This window comes from Athene noctua, chromosome 1 (genome assembly GCF_965140245.1).
Source record: "Athene noctua chromosome 1, bAthNoc1.hap1.1, whole genome shotgun sequence".
Lineage (NCBI taxonomy): Eukaryota > Metazoa > Chordata > Aves > Strigiformes > Strigidae > Athene > Athene noctua.
The window spans coordinates 247,786,710-247,814,110 of NC_134037.1; the positions used below are offsets into that span (position 1 = coordinate 247,786,710).

At 45.7% G+C, this 27,401-nt stretch overlaps 1 protein-coding gene across 1 annotated transcript; it reads right to left on the minus strand.

The window, feature by feature from the left end:
- Positions 1-5,731: 5,731 nt before the first annotated feature.
- On the minus strand, positions 5,732-7,430 carry LOC141973567 (vitelline membrane outer layer protein 1-like). The gene is made up of 3 exons (XM_074932292.1): positions 7,260-7,430; positions 6,558-6,661; positions 5,732-6,026 (listed from the first exon to the last, which is right to left on the minus strand). The coding sequence occupies exons 1-3, from the start codon at positions 7,428-7,430 to the stop codon at positions 5,732-5,734; spliced, it is 570 nt and encodes a 189-aa protein (XP_074788393.1).
- Positions 7,431-27,401: the final 19,971 nt, after the last annotated feature.

Consider the following 27,401-nt stretch of genomic DNA (forward strand, 5'->3'; position numbering starts at 1 on the left):
AGACAGTTAAAATGAGACAGAGCTTCTCCTGATAGTACATGGGCTATCATCAGATGCAAATAATAAAACATGAATGCTGCTCTCAGTGCTTCTGTTCTCCACATGGGCCTGCATTTTGTGAATGGGGAGAGAGGTCTGAGAAAGTAGGCATTACCCTGCATCTAGCACAGACAGAGGATCAAGCAGAAAGATCTGCACAAAAATCTGGTGTAGAAGGAAGTATGGGAGCAGTGGGAAATCAGTGCTGAGCCCTGACGCGAGAGGACTGAGGACACAAAAGAAGTTCTCTCTCTTTGCAGACTTGTTCTGAACAGATACGAACTGCCTCTGCTTTGGTCTGGGTACTGGATAGCTGTGGTGAGCATGGTGCTGGACTGGCAACACTGCTGGGAGGTGATGGCTGTGGCTGCAGGCTCAATGCCCTGTTAATCACAGCGGCAGAGCTAACTCACTGCTGTCTGACTATGGACAACATGCCAGTACACTCAAGGAAATGTTCCTATTGGGTGCAATGTCTAAGCTGTGTAGAGACCTTCATGGTTTGTACTTCACTCATTGGAGTGCAAATGACATAACTGAATTGTCTTTACTACCTGTTCCCTTAACAAAAATTTTAGCTTGAGAATATCCATCGTTACATTTCTTTACTGTAGTGTAACTCCACTGGCACTTCAGCTGAATCAGTCCATACTGGGCAAGTAACTAGGACTTTCTGAGGAGCAAAGCTGGTTGCTTGGGTAGAACAAGGGCACCATCCCTCCACAGATACAACAAACTATTTATAAGGTGAACCCTGGGTGTTATTTCAGAGCTAGTCCCCATCCTCCAAATGCTCAAAACCATGCACATGTGAATAACGGACATCATTACTTCATTAATGATTGTGGCGCATAACCTACGTATTTTGAGGAAGTGTTGCTGTGAATATCTTCACATAAAATTCTGAGCACCATGCATGTTCTGCCCAGTAAATGGGGGGGAGTAAATGGGGGAAGAGTAGATTCTGCTGGCTATTTTACATCAAAGGTGCCTAAAAGTAAAATAGACATGAAGCAAGTGGCATAAGACTAAACATCTCAACCAGCCCTTGCATACCAAGGTAAATAACTGAACAAGAAGCACTATTGAAAAGCCTTGGGTTTCCATCTGGTATTTCATTCAGGTTTTCCTGACATGAGAGGGGCCACACACTGCTGTGAATGGACAGAAATTCACATGCTGAATGCTGAACGTGAGCCTTGTCACTTTGTGGTGAACTGTGGCAAGACTTGGGGTTCACTGTTGTAGAGTAGTAGCATACACAGTACAAAATCCAACATTAAACAAACAATGGATTTGAAGGAGTATTGAACATGGATTTCTCCTCCAGCATTTTACTGTCAGATCTTCTCAGCCCTGAGGCTGGGATATTTATTATTCAAGAGGAACTGCCATTGCATTTGGATTCAGCCCAATGAAGCATTTTTGTTATAATGGAGAAGGCTAAGAGCTGAGTGGGAAGACCATGGAATGACTTCTAAGGCTAGTTAGTTCTCTTGCAAGAACCACATGTGTAGACAGAAAATCTTTTTCATGTTTAATGCCATGTAAAGTGCTGTGTATGGCAACTCAACTAAATGAGGAATATGAAAATGATATAATAATACGAAGATAATATAAAAACCTCTAGAGACGTTCATGACAAGAATCCTATCTTTTTTTCTCAGAGTATTTCAGAGTGTCCTAGGGGAACCTCTTTTCCAGGAGAAAAGATGACATGATTTTTCTGTGTTTTGTAAACAGATTCCCATAAAAAAAATTGAGCTGTCTTGAGAGAGCTTTTATCTCTTTAAACTGGATACCCACCCATGAGGACGTGTGACCTTGCTGTCCACTCATGTATTCAGTGATTCTCTTTTGATTTTAGATGTGGTGCTCTCCCGAGATAATAGATGGCTCTGTGGGGCTTACCAGTATAGGTATAGAATAAGATAAATATGTGATAACCAACCAAATGGGCAATAAAAATATAACCACTTGGAGTCTTGAAATGCTGGGGTTTCAACCCCAAGCCCCAAATTAAGGTTGACATATGGGTGATTCCCACAGCCCTTCACAAAGGGGGGGTGAGTTTACCTTTAAGCTTCCCTCCAGGGCTCGGCCTTGCAGGGGGAGCCATTGGGTAAATGAGCCCCCGGTGTCCCACATTAGGTAACCAAAGGTCAGGTGTCCCACTGAGGGATAAAAGCTGGGACCACTTGCAGGCAGGGGCAGTGTCTGTGTGTGAGGTGGATGCCCTGTGCAGAGTTCCCTGTTGGGGAAGGACCTCCTGCCTCCCTGGGACTGGGCTCCAGTCAGCTCTGGCCTTTGTGAACACAGGCTGTGTGGAGATTCAGTGTGTGGCTTCCTTGGTCTTATGTATTTGGCTTGTTGACTCGGTTGTCTCCTGTCCCTTCTCTGGGAGACTGCATTTCACCATTTATTCCCCCCATTGTTGGTTGTGCGGTGTCGTTGTTGGGGTCAGTGGGATTGATGTTGATTATGTATAATCTGACTTGTTTGTACCCCCAGTGCTAACCCGTGTACTGACCCTTTTGTATCAAATACAATTTGGATATTGGTTCATCTTTATGCTGGCTGTGTCCTTTATGCTAGGCCTAATAACTGGCAAAACAAGTCTTCAGTCCCAGCCTGGAGAAGAGAAGAGAAGGCTCCAAGGAGACCTTAGAGCAGCTTTCCAGTACTTAAAGGGGGCTACAGGAAAGGTGGAGAGGGACTCTATCAGGGAGTGCAGTGATGGGATGAGGGATAGCAGTTTTAAACTAAAAGAGGGTAGATTTAGATCAGATATAAGGAAGATTTTTTTTTTCCTGTGAGGATGATGAGACACTGGCACAGGTTGCCCAGAGAAGCTGTGGCTGCCCCCTCCCTGGCAGTGTTCAAGGTCAGGTTGGACGGGGCTTTGAGCAACCTGGGCTAGTGGAAGGTGTCCCTGCCCATGGCAGGGGGTTTGGAACTAGATGATCTGTAAGGTCTCTTCCAACCCAAAGCATTCTGTGAGTTTCAAAACCCTGTTTTCAAAGACTTGATGGAAAGGGTTAAATATGCTTGTAAATATACTTGTTGTGAGGCTTGTCCTGGCTGCATGCCAAGTGGCAGGTAGTCTGGATGTATATGGGCAAATGATGGCACAGCTAATGCTTTGGAAACCTCTGGAACATCTGGACTCCCAGCAGGTATTAAACAAAGGTAACAATAAATTAGCTGCATCTGTGTGTTCTGATATACAGTGTGTGCTCAGAAAGTCTCAGCTCACAGGTGTTACTGAGGACCATTCGCAATCTTTCTAAGCAAGAATTACTTATCAGAGAGAATACCATAGCAAGCAAATTTCAGATATGTGAGTGTGGGAAATGTCTATGAACTTAAAAAAATTAAATATATTCTTCCCCCTTATCTATTTCTTAGATTTCTGATTCCTCTTGGTACTGAGGAAAAGGTTTGTTGTTGAAATCTTTGCAATTCATTCTAGAACTCTACTCATCCTTGATGTTTGTTCCTTTCCTTCTTGAGTCCTTCCTGCACATACAACTCCAACCTACTTGTTCCTGTGTAATACCCTGTGAGGTGTGGGTTTGTGACTACTCCCTGTCACGTACTTGTTTTTATGTTCAGAGTCCTCACCTATTGCCTACAGCCCCAGAAAGCAGAACAAAATATGAACTCCAGAGAAGAGCTGAGCAGTAGGTCTTGATGTGGAAGGAGATGATGGTGGGTTCAGGAAAAGTGCGTACATGATGGTACGTTTCTGACTCCACTACATGTGAATTAGTGCAGTCTTGGAAACAAGAATCCTCAAGGTGCCTCCTTTGCACCAGGCACCTGGAAATGTTGAGATGCTGTGCTGAGCAGGCTGGAAGGAGATTGAGACCTCATCACCCTCTACAGCTACCTGAAAGGAGCTTGTAGAGAGCTGGGGATGAGTCTCTTTAACCAAACAGTAAGCGACAGGACAAGAAGTAATGGCCTCAAATTGCACCAGGGAAGGTTTAGACTGGATATTAGGAAGCATTTCTTTCTAGAAGGGGTTGTTAGGCATTGGAATGGGCTGCCCAGGGAGGTGGTGGAGTCCCCATCCCTGGAGGGGTTTAAGAGTCGGGTTGACATAGCGCTGAGGGATCTGGTGTAGTTGGGAACTGTCAGTGTTAGGTTAATGGTTGGACTGGATGATCTTGAAGGTCTTTTCCAACCTAGACGATTCTGTGAGAGGCGTAGAGCTGGGACCAGGAGATGTCTGGTGTATTTGAACCTGTTCATGGATGAGTGAATGTATGATAGTCATCCCTCCACATCTGAAGCATTATAATGGAGAGAGGGTGAAGAGTTCCCCTTCCTCTCCTTTGATACCATGGTTTCTGTCAGAGCAGATGATCCCTCTTCTCCTCCTTCACTGTCTAGTCTATACAGTCCTGCCTCCTGCCATACCTACAGGTGTGGGGATGCCCAGGAGTTTGTTAGGTTAGAAATTTATTATAAAGCCCAACCACAATGAACACAAAGACCCAGAGAATCGTAGTGGCAACACGAGGTGAAGCAACCAGTAACCTCAGCAGTGCCAACAGAGCTCCAGACCTGCTCCCTCTGACTGTTGGAGGAGAGCGATCAGTCCCAGGTTCCTGATGAACCCCACTGAAGAGTCAGTGGGGCCACCCCCTCCCCTGAAGGCCCTGCAGTCTGGCAGGGGTGAACACCTGCAGGGGCATGGGACTCACAGGGAGCTGCTGGGGAAAAGCATTTGGGCATGTTGTTCAACTTCTTATGAGGTCTTTTAAGGGGGTTGTGGAAAAGTTCAAGAATTATTACTGGATATTTAGGGGAAGGATCAAAGCTGGTTCTGTGGGGGTAACATATGTGAGAGAAAAGGGGATCAAAGGGGCTGGCCCTGGGTTACAGCTGGCTGGTCAGTACAATTGTCTGACCAAGCCTTGCACCTGACCACCACAGTCTGTCCTACTGTCTTACTAAATATTCTTACATAATAAGGATAATTATTTATTATGACTACTAATTCTAATTATTTTTACATTCTTTCCATCTACCTTCTGTGTGGGCACACCCTCTATTCTAAGCCTATGTGAGAGATCACCTTCAAGCCAGACTAGTGGGCAGCAACATGAGATCCAAGTGCCAGCAACTAGAATGGGACCATGAATCTCAGAGCCTGGCGGGTGCCAGTGCCAGCACCTGGGGAAACTGGAGCCTGACGCCAGCTCTGGGGCAGAATAAGTAGCTAATGCCAGCTACCAGAGAGACCCATTTCCTATGCATGAGTACATATTTCACTAGTGGACATCAATATTGATCAGCCAGAGAGGAACAATATCTGGTACCCATGCTGTTCATGTGTATGTGAGCTCTGTGGTTGTGAATCTATGTGGGTGTACGTACAGTGTAAAGGCACTGCTCTCTGTGTTCATCAGTGGCTGGTGATATGTGTGTGTGTGCACATGTGCATCTCCTAGTAACATGTCTTCAGCCTTGCTGTGGGCTGGACCTGGGAGCAAGGAGCTGCAGCAACCTTGCATCAGCTGAACAGGGGCAGGAGGATACCCCCAGGGTTCTGTAGCCATGGCATCTGTACCCTTGACAAAACGTGATGGAGAAAAATGCACACTGCTCTTTATGCAAGGACACATTCAAGGTTTAATGGTGAACTACTTTGCAGATGCTTGCATGGGGAGGGGAGTTAGACTTAGTCACAGCAGAAGAATCTCATGTCGTTGAGAGCTGTGTCATCTCCCTTTCCCTGGGGCTCCTCCACCTTTGTCTGGAGCCCACAGATGGCCCCAGAAGTGCAGCTGCTGCTCCATGGGCCGAAGTAACCCCCTGAAAGTCCCCAGCCCTCCAGTTTTGTCCCGTCTGAGCAGATGAACCTCACATTGTTGGCTGCCGTGTCATCACGCAGGTGCTGCCTCTCTTCCACACGCAGCGAGAAGGAAACCAGCTTGTTGCTGGGGCAGATCTGGGCCTTGGTCCAGTTTCCCCACCTGCCAGAGAAGGAAACAATTTGCCAATATGCGTTCAGCCTCTGCTACGCTGCAATCAACACTGCAACTTGCCTGGGATCCTGGTGATCCTGCGGCAAGGGACCTACACAGGGATGGTGGGTTTCTATGAGCACCTGTTTCACTCTGCTTCCCCATCACCCCCTAGATGACTTGCCACCATCAGTCCTGGGCTGCCCTGTTGCTGCAGAACCCGTTGGGAATTTCAGCTGATTGCTTTGTTCCTGTTACTTGATATCAATGTCCATTTCAAAGCAAGCATTTGAGGAAAAGGAGAAAGAACAGGTTAAGATCTGCATTTTTTTAACTCTTCAGAGTACTGTTCCCTTCCCTGAGACCAGATCTCTAACTTGAGGCCTTCACTTTTTGGCCAGTGGGACCTCACCCACCTCCAAGTCGGGTGGGGAGCCACCTTCTCAGGAGGTGTGGTTGCCAATGGAGAAACCATTGCGCTGGTTTTCCTTCATGGCCCCCAGAATCTGCTGACCTGGAGGACAAGAAAGGACTACTCACCACCCCACGGAGGACTCGATGACTGTGCCATCCGTGCAGAGCAGGCGGATGCCGTTCAGAGCTGTGTCATCCCCAAAGATCCAAAATCCCCTGTAGGGCTCCACCTTAGAAGAGGAGAAGAAAATGGGAGATGTCAGCACCTCCCCCATTTAAAAGAAGACATGAGGTGATCCCTCGTGATGAGGGGTGGTAGGAGGGTCCAGGGACAGAGCCAGACACAGGTAATGTTGCTGAGCAGGGCTGTGAGGCAGCTCCGTGGCATTTCTCCGGGAGCCCTTTTTGCTGTTGCCCACCTCTGCTTTTTCTTCACATTGCAGTGCAGAGTCTCTGGACAGAGCAACGCTTGGTGGCTACTGTCCCAGGTCATGCTCACCCTCTTGACGTGTACTGTGACACTCAGAGCTGGAGTGCTGTCAGGGGGGAACTGTCCCTGCCCCTTGGTAATGGGCTCTGCAGTACCAACCCCAGGTCTTTTCTTACCCCATGGTCTCCTCTGTTAAGGAATTGCTCACTGGCAGGGAGCCTGGAGAGTTACTCTATGCTAGAGATTTCTTATTGATAAATGTGCGTGAGCAATGCAGATACAATGCAAACTGCTGCAATGGGACAAAGTGCTGTAGCCAGCCCTGCTGAGACCAGAGCAAAATACCATCATTTCACAGCATGTTTTTTTCCCACCCCAAAGAAGGAGTGAACCCTTACCTTCACTTCAAATCCCTTAGCGTAGCCGCTGGGGCAAAAGTGTTGGTGTCCCCAAGAGCCCCAGGGGCCTCCGTTGGGAACCATGAGGGTGGATTCATATTTCCGTGCCTCAGTGCCCCAGAGGCAGCAGGAGCCCAGCAGGCTGAGGATGGCTGGGATGAGCAGCTGCATTGTGCGGGACCTGCTCAGTGCCTCACTGCACAGAGTTGATGGCATGGGGGAATTTATGAGACAGGAGAGTGGGTGGGAGTCCTTGGGGAGTGTCAACAAAGCCCATGGGGAGTGCTAGTTGTTGCTATGCACTGCTCCTGTTGACTGCCTGTCCCTCAGTGGTGGGGCTGCCCTTGCCAGGCGGAAGGGGTGTCACTGGTATGCACTGGCTGGGGAGCTTGCAGTGCTGTGAAAACGTGCATGTGAGGGGAGGGAAGGGAAGGGGAACAGAGCTGGGACCGTTCCCCAAGGGGATGCCGTGATTTGCAGGAGGGTCCTGGCAATGATGCGAGGAGGGTATTGGAGAGTAAGATGGGAGGAGAAGTGCTGGACTGGAAGGTGAAGAAACCTCTGAAGGGGCTGAGGCAAAATAGAGGTGGAGGTGTCTTAGGGTCCTTCATCCTGTGGAAGTCCTCACTTGCTTCCTCTTTCTTTCTTTCCTTTTCACTATCCCACTGGGGGTGTGGGAAGTACCTGCACTGGAAGCCATTACATTTTTCTCTGGGACATGTATTAAGTGTATGTGACTATGTAAAGGGTGGCAACCCTTTCTCACGGGGCAAGTGCTCCAGTTGCCAACCATCTCATGTGGCCTTTGCCGAACTCACTCCCGTTTATTTATGTCTGTCTTGTACTGCAGGCAGGGGAATGGAAGCAAAACTGTGCGCAGCCCCATCATCCCACAGACACAGCAGCAGACACAGCTCCCAGCTGCTCAGGTGTATCTGTAGGAGGTGTGAGCATACAGAGAGGGTAGGAGACCCTACTTCTGCTGTTGTTCTGCTCTGAGATGTAGGTTTCTGTTTCATGCCTTATTCCTTAAGAGGGACTAGCCAGAGAAGAAACCTCTGCTGACAGCAATATTCAAGGGTATCCTGTGAGTAGCTGCAGAGTAAGAGGATAAGCTGCTGAGTATGAGGGTAAGCTGCTCATGGTCCCATTGAGGAGTGATGCCACCTGGGAGGGTTGTCCTGTGAGGATATACCAGCAGTATATCCTACACTATAAACACAGCCAACATAGGGAGAAAGAGTTATTTCAGGCTTCAATTACTGAAGAATGGAATATCCTGTTTCTATAATAACTGTTTGGAACAGATGAAGGAGCAAGTGTTGCTTTCAGCTGAAATCCTCCGATGTTACCCCTTGGGTAAAACTGTAGATAGGTTACTCGTAACACCCCTTGGGAGACAATGAGGACAAAGATGTCTTATTGTATCCTTGTATCTCATAGGCAGCAGAAACCCAGCAGAAGGAAGACAACAGGGATGAAGGGCTGTGTGGTCAGGGTCCTGATCTGGAGAATGGATAGTTCCTGGATACTTTGCCACTCCTGATGAGATAGGAATTTCTGATCTTGTGGTGTTGATTGGATTTCCTCATAAGACTGGCAGCAACCACAGCAAGAGCAATGGGCCATTGCCAGGTGCCATATCCAGTAAAGAGCTGTGAATAAGTGATATGGTCAACCCTCTTCATTAACCATGCTGGCTGCACTATGAGGCTTTCAGGGTATGTAGAAAGTTATGGCTTTAGGGTGGAGTAGTGGCAGAGGCACCTAGAACTGTAATAGGATTTTAAAGAGAAACAGTAAAGAGGAGCTAGGTGGGGAGGAGGTCCTGAACAGGCTGACGCTAAAAATGGTAGAGATGTTTTACAGTTTGTAGTTATATCCACAGAGATGAATCTTGCTCCATTTGAGTTCCTCTTATTGAGAGGGTCTGTTTTCTTTGCCTTCCACTTTCACACAACTCCTGTTTCCTCTCTATCAGTCTGAGCTCCAGCCCCAGTGGTCCTAACACTGAATGTGGGAGAGGGGGATCCTGGGAAAAGACCCTGTTCAACATCTTTGCTAATTTTTTGTTGCTCCCTTTTGACTGCCTGGGGAGTAGGCAGCAGAGGCAGTGCACCGGGTCAGTGATTTTGTGATATTCCAGCAGGAAGCAGTGAAAACAATTCACACTAGTCATTAACTCTGCCTGTGGGAGAAAGCAGATACCATGTGTGTTTCTGTAACTTTAGAGTGCAGAGCTAGAAAACAAACCAGGAACTAATCTCAGCTTTATGTTTCCCTCTCTTGTCTCTCATTAATTTTTAACCCTTCCAGAGTGATGAACCTCCTTCTTGAGTCAAAGAAACTTTTTTGTGGTGTGTTTTGGTTTGTTTTTTTTTTTTTTTTTTTGTTTTTTTTTTCCTCTACAGAAAACCTTTCCAGCTCCAGGAGTAAGACATGGACTGGAATTAAAATGCTGCGTTCAGTATGAACAGTTGACTTTGTGCTGCTGGGGTGCAGGGCCAATGAATACTTTTGGATAAATCTGCTCATACATAAACTTCCCTGAGCATCCAGTGATGTCTCCAACATCCCTGCTAATGACCATTTTCTCATCTGGGGAAATTCTTTTTCTTCTCCCCTTGCTTCCTTTTCTCTTCTGTTAATCTGCAGTCCTCCAATCAGGTAAGGAAAGTACCAGTTTGCAAGCCAAGGATGGATGGATTTTTCATTATGTTAGATTGGAAAGTTGGAGTTTGAACTTCTCAGTGAGTCTGACAACTTTTTTTTCTGGTTAGCTTTGGCAGCTAGTTGTAGAGTCATGTTATATGACATATCTTTTTTTTTTTTTTTTCCAGTCAAATTATTAGAAGGCAGGATAACATTAGACTCAGCAATAGAAGCAATCATGGCTGGTGTAAAACAAAGACCAATTCTGTATTTTTGGAAACATATAAACCAAAAAGAAATGTTTCTCTTTTTTTGGACAACTGAAGTCCTACTTGTTATGATAAAAAAGAACTGAGAGTTACAATGAAAAAAAATAATCTTTGAAAACTGTGCAGGTGCTCAAAATAATCAGAAATCAGCAGAATAGAAAAAGGTACTCACAGAGCCAAAATATCAAGATAAAAGAGTGAAGTGCTTGCATTAGCCTTGTTGACATTGCATAGATACATTTTCATTGTAGATATTTAAGAATAGCTTAGGTGAATCCCACTTTCTGTGGGCTAAAGGATATTTTGTTATTTACTGCCCATTTAGAAGATGGTGGGGCTCTCCAGGGAAGGCACAGATGTGTTCTCATATAGCCTTCTTCTCTAGCAACATAAACCTTCTTAGATGAAGATGAGAAAAAGTTACTTTAAGTGTATGTGGACTGAAAATGTTTTTGCAATGGACTTTGTAATGACACTGGAGTTAAAGCCGGTTAAATTGTTCCCACATCTGGCAACTAAAGATAGTTTCTGGATAAAAGATCTAGTTTCAAGCATTCTTTGGTGCTGCCAAGGGGCCAGTCAGCCTTTGAAGCATGTAGCACTCCTGCCGTTGCCATGTCAGTTTAGAATTGGATGCAGAGGCTCAAAACTTTCTGTGCTACGAATGGTGTTCTTTGAGGGCCAAGGAACAGGCAGTGACTGACACTGTTGGTGCACCTGGACCAGATACACAGGCACATTGCCGGCTGGCTGAGGGACAGCACTACTTGCCTACAGCATAACAGTGGTGAGGTGTGACCCCTGTGACTCCCTACATGTGAAGTGATGTTTTCCCCTCTTAGATACGTCCCTAATAACACAAAGTCATTAGACTGAGGCAGATTCCATGACTTCTCACCACTCTCAGTGCAGAGAAGTTAGTGCTGAGAATTAGCTCTCTGAGGCAAAGGTAGAGGCAAAGACATCTTCCTCCTTTGCATTTTCTTTCTTTATAATTTCTGCTGCTTCTTGCTCTTTTCTATTGACTGGTGAGGCCACAAGAGCTTTGGTTCAGGTTCATCTAAGTTATGACACCTCCATTTGTTTGTCAATACAAAACACCCGTGATGTTTGTGTCTGAGCTGTTGCTACAGCCAGTGGGGATGCACAGTCTCAGTGAAGTCTAGGAATTGAATCCATTGAACAGTCTTTATGGAGCTGATCCAGCTACCCAGGGGTAGGTGTCAAGTGCCACTGGAGACTCCCTAGGGTGTCCCATCTTGCTTCTGCTTACCAAGCCAGAAGGTGTACAGGTTTTTTTAGGCCTGGTAGTAAGAAACTGGGGTCTACCTTATGTTTCCCTCTACTTTTTTTTTTTTTTTTTTTCCCCCCTGTGGTTATGTCTTTCATATTTTATGATAATAATTTCTCACAGATCTTTTTGTCTCAGCTGAATCCAATTTCTATGGAGAGTCTTCATGAGGACAGAGAAGGTTGTTTCTGGATAGAATCTGTAATAGGGAAATATTGGTAGTGGTTACAGTAATTATTAAAAGTTGCATGTGAAATAAATAGCAAGCTTATCACACCGTGTAGTGGGTTAACCTTGGCTGGCTGTCACGTACTCACCCAGCTGCAGTCTCTCCCCCTCCTCATCAGGACGGGGGAGAAAACAAGATGAAAAGTTCATGGGTCAAGATAAGAACAGGGGTATCACTCACCAGTTACTGTCAGGGTCAAAACAGATTTGACTTGAGGAAGCTTAATTTAATTTATTGCCAGTTAATAATAGAGTAAGATAGTGAGAAATAAGACCAAAACTAAAAACACTTACCCCGTGTCCCTCTTTTCTTTCCAAGCTCAATTTAACTTCTGACTTTTTACCTCCTTCCCCCAAAAGGGGCACACGGGGATGGGGAATGAGGGTTGTGGTCAGTTCATAACACTTTGTCTCTCTGTTCCTCCTCACACACTTCCTCTGCTTCAGTGTGGGGTCCATGAACAGTCCTCCATGCACTTCTCCAGCATAGATCCTTCCCATGGGCTGCAGTTCTTCACAAACTTCTCCTGCGTGAGTGCTTTCCACAGGGGCCAGTCCTTCAGGAACAGGCTGCTCCAGTGTGGATCCCCCATGGGATCATATGTCCTGAAAGAAAACCTGCTCCAGTGTGGGTTCCACAGGTCCTGCCAGGAGCCTGCTCCAGCACAGGCTCTCCACAGGCTGCAGCTTCCTTCAGGGCACATCCACCTGGATACTCCACAGGCTGCAGTGTGGCTATTTGCTCCACTGTGGGCCTCCATGGGTGCAGGGGCACAGCTGCCTCACCATGGTCTGCACCAGGGGCTGCAGGGGAATCTCTGCTCCAGTTCCAGTAGCACGTCCTCTCCCTCCTTCTGCACTGACCTTGGTGTCTGTAGGGCTGTCTCTCTCACATTTTCTCACTCCTGTCCCTCAGCTACTGTGCAGCATTTTTGCTCTTTCTTAAATATAACAGAGGTGCCACGAGTGTCAAGTGTGGGTTCAGCTTTGGCCAGTCATGAATCCACCCTGGAGCTCACTGGCACTGGCTCTGTCTGACATGGGGGCAGCTCCTGGTGTCTTCTGACAGAAGCCACCTCTGCAGTCCCTCCACTACGAAGACCTTGCCTTGTAAATCCAGTACATACTGGCAGACCCCACTGTTTAAGCTGGAATAAGAGGTCTGTAATTACTCAGATCACTCTTGGAACAATTTTAAATAATTGACCTCATGTGTGCCTCTGTTGAGCCTTCCAGTAATTTTAAATGACATGTTATCCATGACTGCTATGACCTTAGATCGTCCAGTTTAGAGACATCTTGGACTTCTTGAGTACTTATTATCAGTTCTATTTATTTGTTGCTATTCACACTGTGAATGTTTTTCATCTCTCTTCCAAAGCAATTTTAATTTCTACCTAATCTTTTCTAAAATCCCTAACTCCCAAGAGTGGTTGGAACCATCTGAACACAAAGCTTCTTTCACTATGAGCACTAATGCAAATAGATAATTTAAAAATAACCATATCTGTTGTGATATTTTATATTGTCAGCTGGTCTTACAGATTTTCTGACAGGCTCCTGAATCTTTGATCTGAAGGAACATTATTAGTGCTAATTCCCTTTGCCATTTGTTCCTCAAAGCGCATTTTGTCTGCTGTGCTTTTACATGCAATCTGCCACCAGATATGTTACTTCTATTTTTTTTCCATTCGACCACAACTTTAGCTTTCACTGTTTCCCCTCAGTTTCCCTTACCTTATTTAACACTGTCTATTTCTTTGCACCCTTTCTCAAGGCCTTGTTAATAAGTTGTGTGCCTTAGTCCTGTATTTCCAGCACCATAACCTTTAGACCGCTCCCGCTGTCAGTCAGCCTTCAAGCTCTAAGGTTTCCTTTGCAGACTGTCTTTTGGCAGGAAGAATGGAGAATGACCCCCCTGCAGGGTCTGTGCCCATGGTTTGTCTGTGAGCAAGGGCAATAGAGAGCCAGGAGCTACTCTGAGCACTCCTGAGGACTTGGTGACAGAGACCTGCAGCAGCACCTTACCTGGAGATGGCAAACAGAGAGACGGGCATCCTGCAGCGGTGAGCATGCTCCACGCCAACAACAGTCTCTAGTACTTTTTATTAGATTAGTCAGAGTATTTTTAAGAAATAAAATGCCACTGAGGAACATCATAACACAAATTACAGCTGTTGCCCGAGGAAGCTGGAAGACATGTCAGCAAGCCTTTCCCAGGGACTTGCCTGCCTGTTGCCTGACTTGTTCCCACCTGATCAATAAGCAGAAATCCTGGCTGCAGCAGGGAAAGGGAGTGAGGGGTTGATACTGCCCCTGAGCCCCCATGGAGAGCTTACTGGGAGGGTTTTTCTGAAGATCTGAAGAGAGGGGAGGATGCCAAAGTGAACTGAGATTTACTGAGAATTAAGTACTTCTCTTTGTGTATGAAGTCTGCTAAGAAATTCCTTGCAGGTGGTCAGCCCTGGGGACTTCATCACTAGCAGAGTTTTGTTGGTATTTCATACCAAGCAAAGCCATAGTTATCCTGGCACAAAGTATTGCTGCCAGCTCTTGCTTACTTTGAAGAGTGAAAAGAAACAAATTTGACAAAAGAATTTTTCCTGGGAAAAAAACCCTTCAAAACTTGACTGGACATGACCCTGAGAAACTTGATCATTCTTTGAAGTTGGCCTTCCTTTGAGCAGGGCACTCAGGTTCTGTGAAAAGCCACATCTGCTGAGATGTTTTTTTGGGACTGAACTGGTATAAAACTAGATATATCAGTGTTACTGACACAACTCTGTAGGCAGAACTCCTCTCTCGACTTGTCCTCTGAGTTAATTCCTTTCTGATTTATGCTCTTCCTTCCAGTTTACACAGTCTCTTCTCTACTTTCATCAATTTCCAGACACTATCTCATCCCTTCCCTTTTCTAAGGCACACATTTATCCTTTTGAGCGCTTCCTTTGCACTTCCTTCTGATATTTCCTGTGTTGTCTGGGAACTTTCAACATTTGAAGAGTTAAATCCCCATAACTGTTGTTTGCTAAATCTCTAAATTCTTCTTTAATTAAATTCCTCCAGTCTCAAATCTGAGTTTCAGATATTCTTTAAGGTAATATACATTAAGGGCTGTTTGCGGATTTGAAACAAGGGGAGGAAAAAAAACCCCACAATGAAAATACTTCAAGCACAAAGGAATTCTCCTTATGAGACTGGATATTGAAAGTACAAGGGCAGAAGGGAGATCATGAAAAATAAGAGGTTTTTTACTGTCAATGCAAATCCCTTGGTATACACAGAGGAGGAAAAATGCATGATCATTTTGTTACCCCAGGACCCTCCATGGGCACAGCAGGAACAGAGCTGTGCTCTTGAGCTCTTTTGTCCTGAGCATGGCAGGAAAAGAGCAGGTAGGCAGAGAGCAGCTGCAGCAGGGTTGCATGACAACCATTCATCTCAAACCTACTGGAAGAGCAGTTGCTGGGTAGCTCCCAGCTTTGGAAATAAGTGAATTTATACTCTAGTAACATAGGGTGATCCAACCTTTATAGCCACTGCTGCTATCTGCTCCTGTGTCATCTGAGAGCAGATGTCAGGCTGAGGAGAGCCACTGCTCAGTACAACAGCAAGACAGGAAAACTGGCCACAGTTGCTGAGAGTGAGCTGGGACAGCTGAACAACTCCTTGAAGTTCGTTGATAGGAGAAGTGGATGTTAGACTGCGTATAAAGTACATCCTCAACTGGCGAAGCAAAGGTGCAGCCAGATAGTTTTTCCCTTTTCACAGTCCCATTTGCAGGACTGATGTCTCTTTCCTATTGATCCCCCATGTCAGCACTATCCCCTTCTGTGGGTTCCCCCAGGCTTCCTGATAATCTATGTCTCAGCCACTGCATGCACCAACCCCTTCCATCTTTCAGCTCCTCTCTGGGACATGCTGGCATATGGGAGGTGATCTTAATTGAGTGGCTATGTGACGTGCCTGTGGCATAAGGACACACATTTCTGACTTGCTATTGGCTAAGACGAAGCAGAAGACGTTGTGTGTTACTTTTTTTTTTTTTTTTTTTTTCTCAGATGGTAAACAGGTAATAACCTGAATTTAGCTTTTTTTCTTTGTGTCTCTTGCTTTGTCTTGTTTCTTATCAGGCTCTTTGTATTCTGTTCTCATCATGAATCCTCCTCCCTGACCAAATCCAATTTCCACAGAAAAACTTCATGAAGAATGAACAAGGTGGCTTCTGGAGACAAAATCAGTAGCAGGGAAATGCCAGGCCAGGTCATTATTAATGGTTGTCTATAAAATAAATAATAAGCTTATTAACTTTGCAGACCACAGCAAGCTGGAATAGCCTGCAAGTACTTTGGAGGACACAGCTTGAGCTTGACAAATGGTCTTGTCAAACCGGAGAAATAGTTTGAGAAAAATAAGATGCAGTTCTTAAGGGACAAGTGCGAGCTCCTACCTTACACAGAAATAAGCAGCTACATGAGGAAAAATGCCTGCATTAACATCACTCTGCAGAGAAGGGTCTGGGGGTCATAACGGATCAACGGCAAAGCATGAGTCAGCGACGTCAGGTTGTCTCCATGCTGAAATATATGAACCAAATTACAGCCTGCAAGACAAATGGAGTGATTTTTCTTCTCAGCATGTGTGATCCCCTGGCAGGGATGCTCTGCTCAGCTAAGGGCACTGAACTTCCAGAAGAATGTGGCCCAGTTGGACAGAGTCCAATGGAAAGCAACAAAAATGGTCAGCAGTCTGGAAAACATGACCTGTGAGGAATGAGCGTGAGAGCCAGGGCCATATAACCAATAGGCAGGAGGACTGGGAAAAGGGAGTCATGGGAAGAGCAGTTCAATTAGGGGTCTGCAGCTAGTGCTGCTGTGGGAGGATGTGAGGAGGGTAGTGCAGGGACCACAGGGGAGGAAATCTATCTCAGGTTTGCCTGTCTCCTTCTTCATGAGGCCGCCTCCTTGCTGTATAGAGCCAGGCTGGGCAGCAGCTGTAAGATGGTCTGTGAGGGGTGTGGGGGGCAGATTTGGTGGCTCTACAGGAACCCCTATTCAAGGGGGAGATGTAAGGAGTATGTTGGGAGAAACCATGTCACAGTAGGAGTGCTGTCACCTGGGATCTGCAGGGAATGAGATCAGCAAGTCCTGTGCCTGGCATTGTGAACAGCTCATGGCCGCTGCAGGGTGGCAGAGCAAGAGCCTGCAATGGTACAAAATATTGCTGCAAAGAGGAAGGGAATGACCTGGTCTTTGTCTGGCTGAGACAAAGAGTAAGGGGTGAGCATTGCAGCAGGCTGAGGTTGGACACTGGGGTGCACTTGACAACAATAGGTATGCCTAGGGAGGCTATGAGATCTCCATCACTGGGGGATTTTTGGCAAAGTTTGAGCAGACATGCATCAGGAGTGATAAGTGTGCAATGATTGCTTTGGGATAGAAATGCACTAGAAGGTCTCCTGAACATCCTTCCAGACCTGTTTGCTCTAACTGAATGATTCTTTGTGCAAGCCAAATGGCTCAAAACAAGGAGCTCACCCTGACCTTCGGCTGGTAAGGAGGGGCAGAGGCCCCAGGAGCTACCTTCTCCTGTGGAGACTCACAGGGCATGTAGCTGCACCTGGGGCTGATGGAGACCCAGGTGGGAACAGCATGAGGGAAGAGCCTTGTGGGGAGCAGTGCACCTATCATGGGCACAGCTCTGCTCGCAGACCCTATCTGCTGCCAGTGCTCGCCACAGGGATGCTGCAGCAAGAGGCTCTTTGCTGAAGCATCAGTTGCTGGAGGTGTGAGTGAATAGATTGAGGTGGGAGGGAGATGTCACTTCTCCCCCTCAGCCATACACAGTCATGTCATATATGTCTGTAAGCTCACTGGGGACAGCTTTCCCTGAGGCCTTGCCTGGCTGCTTGCCTCAGCCCCCGCACCGCTGTGCTCCCCGGCAGCAAAGCCTGTGTCAGTGCCGCAAAGAGGGGAGTGTGAAATGGCAAGTGACAGGCCTTTACAGGACCTTCACGCGAGCAAAGCTGCTGCCAAAAGCATCATTACAATGTGTTTATTTTCTTTGTATTTACAGGGTAAAATTGGGAAAAGGAGAATATGAGCAAAGGCTGTTGGACAGCTGGGTTCTAATGCTTTACACAAACCATTGATGGAGAATGTAGGTAACTAGGGTCATATATACACTACAGTATGTGCTGCATTTATTAGATTAAGTATATGAAAACATTTATTAAATCACATACTATTGCATGCATTATGTTTTTACCGTGATTGTGAGCCTGTACTGAATTTCCCAGCTCCTTTGCAAGTGGCCAGCAGAATGGAAGTACTAAACAATCTTGATCCTTTATTAATACAAGATGGACTAGAGTTGCAGATAAGAAACTGTTGGACATCATATTCCTGCTACCTGGGGAGTCCTTTTCCTGACCAGTAATCTGAGCCTAGCAAAGGGTAAACATCCCCCAAGCAACAGTGAAGAAAACAAACAAGGAAATAAATCCTGCCTAGCAGCAACATGCAGGAAATACCACAGAGCCTATTTTCTGGGGATACTCGACACTTCCCTGTAGTTACAGCGTTGTTTGTGAAGCTGGGTGAGCCCAAATGTGACTGCCTGAGCTCTGGCACAGGTCTGGCGTGTGCTGCGATTGGGAAACACTTTCTCAGACTGGCATCAGGTCTTTTTAAGGTAGAAATGGGAGGTGAAAGGACATTTTGGGGTCAAAGAGGAGAAAGGAAACAGGGTAGAAATAGTCGTTTATTTGGGCTGAGTTTCTCTTCCATTGCCAAACCTGGAGTAATATAAATGAAGGAGTGGGACTTGCACCGTTTATGTGTCCTGGAAAATGGTCAGTTTTGTGCAACGCTTCTGTGGGACTGGAAAGCCTCCCCACTCTGGGGTCCCCGGTGGTGCAGCAGCAGTGAAAACCTGATGTGGGAGCAGGGGCAGCAAATCTCCAGTGCTTCAGTAGTCATGGCAGTGGCTGGCTGACTCATCACCACTGCTCTGCTCTGCAGAGGTGATGAATTTTCTGGTTAGGACTGTGTGAGATAAGTACTAAGTAATAACAATCGTCCTGGAAAATTATCCTGCTGCCACCAGCTGCAAGGACCTGTACATTTTGTGAGGCTGCTCTAAACCGAGAGAGATGATGGGGGAAAGCTTATTCAGTCCTTGTAGGGAAGAACAAGGGGTCTGCTAGTACTCTGAACACTGTAGGATAGTTTGCCACCCACAGATACCTTCACAGGAACTGGTTGCAGGACGTGTCATGCAAAAGTAAAATAAGCCCTTATCCAGAGCCAAGATGGGCAAAATGGCTGTGACCCCAGGCTGGAAAGCCAGGCTTGGAGCACTGTAGCTGTTGCAGAGGGAAGAGTGGGATGGCTGGATGGTGGCTACTGCTGGGGGAAGGTCTTTCTGCAGTCACTGCTTCCATCTTTCCCATCTCCTCTTGCAGGAACTGGAGAACCGTGCTGGCCTGTACTTGTCCCATCCTGTCACCTCTTTGCTAACAACAGGGTATGGGGAAGTGACAATTACTGTGGGGAGAAGTATAGCCCCAGTCAATGCTTCCAAGTGACCATCTGCCCTGGCACAAGCAAGAATAACAAGCCTTCACCCATTTCTCCCTCCCAGCTCTGCCTCTTCTTGCTAGTCATCTTTTCCCATCAATGCATACCATATCCTCCTCTTTGGGGTCTCAGAGTTGAACTTTGCTATGCTGCTAAGGAGATTTGAGCCATCTCTGATTTGTTTTATCAATGCATGTTCATTTCTTGGAAAAGGATAAAAACTGAGGATGATGATGATTAAACTCCGGGTTTATTATCACAACCTGCCCAGGTAAGATACTTCCAACATACTTCTGGGGGAAGCTTTCCAAAGCTTTGTTTTATTATTCCTGACATATTTGAAGAAAGCAGTTTCAGGGGCTAATATTAGAATTCTCTGTTATCTCCAAGTGAAAGAGAATGCCTTGAAATACCCTGCACAGGGTATAGTCTGGTTGATGCTGAAGGCTTAGACTTTCCTCCTGTACCTGCCCATTCCTATCCCTTTCTCCTCAGCTGTGCCACACCTGCACTGCAGCCATCCTGAGGTGGTCTCAGCCAGCCATTACTCACCTTCTGGGAGAGGTGCTCTGCTGAGCCTCTTCAGCTGTCGTTTTCCCTGAGAGCCATCCAATGCCAAGTGCATTGACAGCTCTGCACTGGTAGCTTTCTTCCCTGTTGAGACACCATCCTCCTCCTTGGATAAATTTTGGTGGTGTGAGAACCTCTTGGGCTGGAGATGAAAACAATAAAAGAAGCAGCACTGTCATGCAAACACCACTTACCCCAGGGGCACAGAACAATGCCAGGTACCTTTTCCCATGTTCCTCTCTCTTGTACTCCTATAGCACCCTCCCCAAACACTTTCCTTGTCCTCCTGGTAACCCAGCCTGCTTCTTTGCTGGTGTAAACTCTCTTATTGCTTTTCCTCCCACTGCTTCTCCGAAGAACTCAACCTCCATTCCTCCTCTGGAGAGGGGAAGGCTGTCCACCTTTGTGGAGAAAGTGCACCACTTACATGTAAGTGCCAGTGACTGTGTTTGAGCTTCTCCATGGCAGGAGAGGAAAAAACCAAATTGCGACTCATAGCAATGACTCAATGACTTTGATACCTGTGCAGTAAAGACAGGTGCTATTCAGAGCTGTGTCATCACCTCTACCTTTGGCAGACTTCACCTGGGAGGAAGCAAAGATCTAGAGACAGGAGAAAAGACTGGAAGACAAGAAAAAGTAAACCTCAGCTTTATTCAAGGGTTCAATAAAATTCTGTGCATCTTTTGATTTACAAGGGTCTCTTAAAAAAATTCCATTAAAACTGAAGTTGACGCACCACACGGTGTCAATACTGATCCAAAAAACCTGACTGTTTCCTGAGTATTTCTTTCTCATCTAGGCTGTAAAGCTGAGGTCCTGGACCTTGTCTGGAAAAAATGAGGGGGCTGCCTTGCCCTTGTCTGTCTTCTCATCAGCTTGTTTTCCCCAGGCTCCAGCAGTACATTCACTTCTTGCAGTAACACAGAGATCATAACAGCTCCAAGCGGCATAGGAGGGGAGAGCCCGGGCTTGATTTGCATTAATTTATGCACTAAGGCTTCCTTTGTCTGAGGAGCTTTTAGCTAATAGATCCCTCATTGGCAGAAGCCAAGGTCTAATTACATGATAAAATTGTGCAGATGTGTCCATAGAAGAGAGACACGCTGTTAATAGAGTATTTTTCCACAGTGGCTTGTCCCAGTTTGGAGAGAAAAATAAACTGTCTCTTTTTTTTTTTTTTTTTTTTTTGTTGGCTTGTATAACTGCATCTCATGTAGGCATACAGTTAAAATGAAGACCTCAGCCTCACTGGTGAAGCTATTATGGCCAAGCTGTTTGGACCTGTATTCCTGTATTTCAAGAAATTCAGGTGCATTGCCTTTCTATACCTGGCAATGGGTAAGGAAGGGACAAAGGGATAAAAGCAGTGAAGAAATTCCCCAAAACAAGTGTCACACAAGTGAACTGTGTAGATGCCATTGGTAGTTTTCAAAGCACTTCAAGGACCAAGTGCAATTATACTTTGAGGAGTAGGTAAAGATGAGGGGAAGAGAGCATTTGAGAGGCCAATGAGGGCATTTGTATGAGAAGTTAACAGGTTTCATGCCCTCATGAATAGGATTACCCTATTCTTGTGAAAGGTTTTCTGAGTAAATGTCTGTAAATTTCCAAGAAATGGAGAAAATCCGTATTCCAGCTGCATAAAATTACTGAAAAACTGGACATGCAGAGGGACATCTAGATATAAGAGAGTTTTTGGTATGCAACCTGGGAAACTGTGAACCGCTGTTGTCTCTGCAGATAGTGGTACCTGTGGAAAATCATGTTCTGGGATCAAGGAGGTTTTCCAGAGAGAGTTAATGACATGCAAGTAGCTGGCATAGAACACTACTGGGAGTAGAGAAGACTTTTACCTTCAGTGCAAATCCAATGACGTATACACTAAAGGGATAGTGGGGATTCCCACAGTTGCCCCACAAACCTCCTCATTAGGAACAGGGAGAGCAACAATGTGTTGCTCTGCACTTGTTTCCTGGAAGCAGCAGGAGAAAAGGAGACCAAGCCCCTGGCTGAGGGACCTGGTGAGTATCTGGGTTTTAGCTCTGGCCTGGTGACAGCACAGTCATTGTTCCTTGACACATGGCCTGAGCAGGTCTTCAGTGACCTGTCCTGGCTGTCACGGACACGAGGCTGTGGAAAGGTGGGCAGTCTGTATATCAGCGTTTTCCATTAGCAGTCTGCCTCTGCTGACCCCGCTGCCCTGTAGCCCCAGTGGGAAGACCTGGAGGTGGGCCTCCTGCAGTTCTGCAGAGAGGACTGAAAGCCAGGGTGACCTCGAATGAACAGAGAATTAAATGTGGTGAATGAATCCTTCTGCCAAGGAATGCCTCTGTGGTTGCAAACCCTGAAGTGGTGCACATAGGCAGGTCCTGGTGGCAGGGCAAAGAGTTTCACCGCAAGCAGAGCATATCTGCATTTTTCTCCTTTTGAGGAAATAAGCAGTCCTTGTGATAGCACTTTTTTCCTGTTAAAAGCATATCTACCTTTTGCCAGCACACACATACCTCTCCTAGTGTTGGTAGAGGACACACAATGGTTAAATTTTCTGATATTGCCTGACACTTAAGACTTATTCTGGGCAAATCCTTTCTTAGTTTTCAACTTCCCTTTCTAATATTGCTCCTAAATGTTCAACACTATTAGAACTTTGCAGATAGTTATTCCATTTCCTCTCCAGGCATCAGTTATCCGGACCACAGTGTTTTGTCTCTTTTGAACTCTTCCACCATACTGAGGGACTTCCAACCCTGAGGACCTTGGGACCTGACCCTAAACCTAACCTCACTCTAACTCTGGCATTGGACAGAATAATGGTGTTGCTCAAAGATACATTAAGACTAAGGGGCTTTACTTGTTCATTTATAGAGTGCATTTATCTTTCCTAATTTTCTGATGGTTTTTCTCTTGTTGCATGCAAAGCCTGAGTGTTTGTGTGCCCAGTAAAGCCTGTTAGAGGCCTCATTCAATGCATTACTTTTTTTTTTTTTTTTAAATTCTCTTCTGTGGTTCCACCTGAAATAAATTTCAATTTTTAAGAGGAATTGCAAGATATTTGAACTCAGCATGATGCTAACATTTTCTTCTAGGAAGAGTTATATGCGTTGGTGTTGTTACCAGGCTCACTAGCAATGCCTGTTGAGATTTCCTACTGTTTGCTTCTCTAAGACTGATTTCAGTTGCTTGTAGCTTTTCCAGTCTATAACTATTTGTGCTGAAATTTTCCATTTGTGTTTGCAGTGTCTGACTCAATGTAAAAGTTTTTCGGTACCATTTTCTGGAATGATGATAAGGCTATGGCTTGAGAGAGATGGACAGAAAAACTTATGTACTAAAAATGGCAACTTGCTTCTACAATAGTGATCCCCACTCAGATGGTGGAGGTCTGTGCCATGAATTTGCAAATTTCAATTCTACCAATGCCACAGTGTGCACTGCTTGAGGACTTTAGCTCCTTTTAAAAATTACTTAGAAATTAGACACTCTAAGAGGTAAATTGGAAACTCAAGAACTAGTGTAGCATGAGTAACCAATTATTAATTTGATTTAGTTTTTTTATGTAATTAATTTAATACTGAGGACAAGATGGACTCAGCAAAGTGGTGTAAGAAAATGTTTTTTGAAGGAACTGAGGGTGGAAAGACTAAGACACAAAGACCCACTCCAGAAGGACCTGGTACATCTGAATGAAAAAAACGAAGGGACGACAGCATAGAGAAGAGCTGAGAAAGGGAGGTTTTTTTACCATCTTTTTTCCCTGAAATAAGAAATCAAGCAAGAATCCAAGAGCGTAGCTGAAGGGTCAGGTGTGTTTGCTCAGGCAGAATAACACAGTGGCAGGTGGAGACACCCAGACCTGCCCTTTGGCTGCAGTCCACAGAAACCTGCAGTGAAGAGAGTCACTGAGAAAGGGCTTTGACCTGGACGTGATGCCATAAAAAAAAAAAAAAAAAAAGGTGTTTGCTTTCTTCTCTCTCTCTGCTGTTCCCCTACATCTATGTGGCTGCTCCTGCATGATGGCAGTGACCACCCAGGCACTGTCCCTGGTATCCCCTCTGTTCCTGTGCTGAACATGAGGGTCTCTCCCATGTCTAGTGTGAGCACATTATAAGGGTTGAGCACTGGGGGAAGAAATGGAAACAGTAGTGTTAAGGTTTCAAGGACATGCCAAGAGCGGGATGACTGTCAAGTGCATATAGGCAGACTCTTCCAGGTTAGAGCAGTGAGATAAATAAGCAGAGCCTGGCACAGTCATGATGAGTCTTTCATGAGAAGAAACTCATTTAAGCATTTAAGCCCTTTTTAATACATGCATATAAATTTACAGTCATATATGAAGACGAGATGTCACTCACATGCACCTAGCCTCTCTGTGAGGTCTCAGGGCAGGTGATTTTTATTCATACCCCCCCCAGAAATTTAAGTCTATTCAGAGACCAGCAGTTCCCATCAGTGTGGGACATGCCTCTGCTCTATAGTGATGCCAGAGAGGAGGGATTAGGAAGCTTGTGCCCATTGGCTTCAGCCAGGAGGAGAGTGATACAAACCAGCAATGGTCCAGTGCAACATATAGTGGGTAGGGATGTGGGTAAGTGGCTTCTGGTAAAACAGAAAGATCATCTGAAACCTACAGAAGCAGCAGAGGACTCAGAGGAAACTGTGGAGGAGAGGAAGAAGAGCTGTCCTGACAAGGTTGCTCAAGTCTTCCTTTCCGATGATTTTCAGCTGGCTGTAGCTTTGCTGCATCAAAAAGGCTTGTGGTGAAACTTCTGCTGTGTACTTGTCCATAAAACTTCAGGTTCAAGCATTTCTGAGAGGGAGTCTAGGAAAAAATATATCATTTGGTACTGTTGTAAAAAGTCAGAATTTCGGTAACATTTAGTGTTGGAACAATATGAAGTCTGACAAAATATCCATCATGTGCTTTCCTTCTCCACACCTCTTTATTATCCCTTATTAGTGTGAACATTAAAGGTAACAACAAAAAAAATGCATTTTGCACCTATGCAGATGAGTCTTGGCAGCAATTGCATTAAGTGGACTGGTTATTCCATCTCTGCTGGACAGAAAGTAGACACACAACCCCACCTCTTCCTGAAGCACTACCTGTGCTGTACACAAACAGCATAGTGTCAGAAGTTCCCAAATCAAATAAAGAGGGGTCGGAAACCAGATTTGGAAAATATGGAAAAAAATAGGCATAAATGGTCTGAAACTGGAGGTGGGAGCTGGGGTGAGGGAAAGCCATTGCCTTTTCTAGGATGCATGATTCCTTCATGTCCAACATCTCTTCCACAGCAATCCTCTTTCCTTCCCAACGGTTGCCTGCAAGTGAGCACCCCAGGTTAGGAGACACGGGAGCTACAGGGAGCCATCAGAAGTTTCCTCTTACCAGTAAGTGCTTTGGTCCCACTGTCCCAGCTGTCATTGCCTTCTCCAGGTGGGCTTGCATGAATGCACATGAGTGGGGGAGGAGGTGGGAGAGGGTCCTGTGGCTGCCAGAGCTCTGCGGACAGGTGGGTCCTGCCCTCTCCCAGGCTGGCAGTGGCTCCCCTGCCTTCTACCTGTGGCTGTGCTGGCCTCCCCTTGCTTCTGTCTGTGTTAATGGTCAGTACATAGGTGCAAGGAGAGACATTCACCTCCTCTGTTTGCCTCCCCATTACTCTTTCTACCTCCTCAGGACTTTCCTGCTCCCTGCAGCTCTCATGACAGCAGGAACTAGTGGGATGTGGCACATATGTCCCCATTTAGTGCTACACTTTAAATGATGCTGAGGTCATTGATCCTCTTTTCCTTTCCAAGTCTTTGGGCAAGGGACAAAGCAGCAAATGTTGCAGTGGGGACTGTATCTTGGCACCAGAGTCACGTGCAGGGAGACAGAATCTGGGTATAGTCAGTCTGGGATGACTGGGTGGAAAGACAGGACTTGGAGACTGGATCCTCAGCACTGGCTGACTGTAAATGCTGCCTAGGGTACCTCTGTCATGCCTCCCTTGGTGGTTCAAGGTAGATCACTTCAGTCATTCATAGATGGATTCCTAATCATTGGTTGTTTTCTGAGTTGTTTATACTGAGATCTCAGCTGCAAAATGGAGTTTTCTACAAGCAATTGTAGCTCTGCCTTGAATGTATTATATTGTATGTAATACCTGAAACCTTGAAATCTATTCAAGGAAATCTGGCACTCAGAGTGAATAAGTTCTTTTGTCTTTAGTCCAGGCACCAGGGTGCCTGGACTAATACATGGAGAAATGTCACTCCCTCATTTCACAAGAGAAACTAATGTTTGTGGAGCCTTTGGATACTTCAGTGAAGAACACTATGGAAACTCCCAAAGCACATAACTAGATCTTTCCAGATCAGGGTTTTAACATAGCGTAAATAATAAATAGATCATGCCCTGGACAGCTACCATTGTTTGCAGGTGGTGACCAATTCTTGCTCTTGACGCTTATGACAGAGGTGAGGCAAGAGACGGAGGTTTGGATCAATGTGTTTGCAGGATTTGAAGCCAAGCAAATAGCAGGGTCAAAACCACAGAATAAATACCTGTTTATAACTCAGAAGGAATAGCCTTCATGTTTTCACTCTGAACTACACTCAGACATAGGATATTTTGTTTTTTTCTGCCTAACCAGCATTTCTCCTATAGTCATCTGATCCTGACAGAGGCCCCAGAGTAACTCATCAGCAAAATTGCTGATCATGCATGATTTATCTTCTGGTTAGTCCAGAGCCTCCCACATGATGTGAATCCAGATCCCTAAGCAAAGCTGTTGGGTCCAGATGAAATAGAACTGAAGCACTGTCAGGATCAGGGCTGGCTCCCAGGTCAACAGTCCACTGGTCATTGATGAGGGCTTTGGGACTTGGGTTTGAAGGCTGCTAATTGAAGGTCTGAGCTTTTAAGGTGCTGCAAGCTCAAGTACAGCAAAACTCTTTAACACTTGCTGAACTTTATGAATATAAATGAAGTCCAGAAGATTAATGTTGTGCTTAAAGGCTTTGCTGGATCAATATACCTTGCAGCATCAATTCCAGAGGTGGATGGCTAACTGTGGATGACAGGGTCTATTTCACAGTAAATTCTCTGGATCAGCATGACTGCCTGTGAAGAGCTTTTGAGAGAAAGAATATCGTTTGAGTTGTCCCATCAGTGCAAGTGTTCACACTGCAGTGGCCAGCAGTAATTGCCCGTGGTAATTCCCAATGACCATCAAATATTTCTTCCCTGCTCCGGAGTGGAAGGGGATTGTAATTCCACATGTGGGTTTCCTGTAAGAACATGAACTCTCTCCCATGAGTCTTCATCTTAGGGTGATGGCCTCAAAACTCTTTGTCAAAACATGCAGTATAGGAGAGACCATTGCATTGCCTGGCTCTGGGCATAGTCCAGAGTGCAATCTGCTCTGTTTATGAGCATGCATCTCAGAGTGGTGGTTGAAGTATTTTCAACTAACACCTGAATCACCTTAGGAGATACAAAATTCTGATATAAGAAAAAGGTCTCTACAGATATTAAACACTTTTAGACACTTTGATGTCAAGGGCA

Excerpts from the sequence above, each read along its gene's own strand:
- LOC141973567 (XM_074932292.1), bottom strand. The coding sequence starts at position 7,430 with ATGCAGCTGCTCATCCCAGCCATCCTCAGCCTGCTGGGCTCCTGCTGC. Across the intron at positions 6,662-7,259 it reads CTAAGGGATTTGAAGTGAAG|GTGGAGCCCTACAGGGGATT; the intron begins GTAAGGGTTCAC and ends TCCTCTTCTAAG. Across the intron at positions 6,027-6,557 it reads ATCGAGTCCTCCGTGGGGTG|GTGGGGAAACTGGACCAAGG; the intron begins GTGAGTAGTCCT and ends CTTCTCTGGCAG.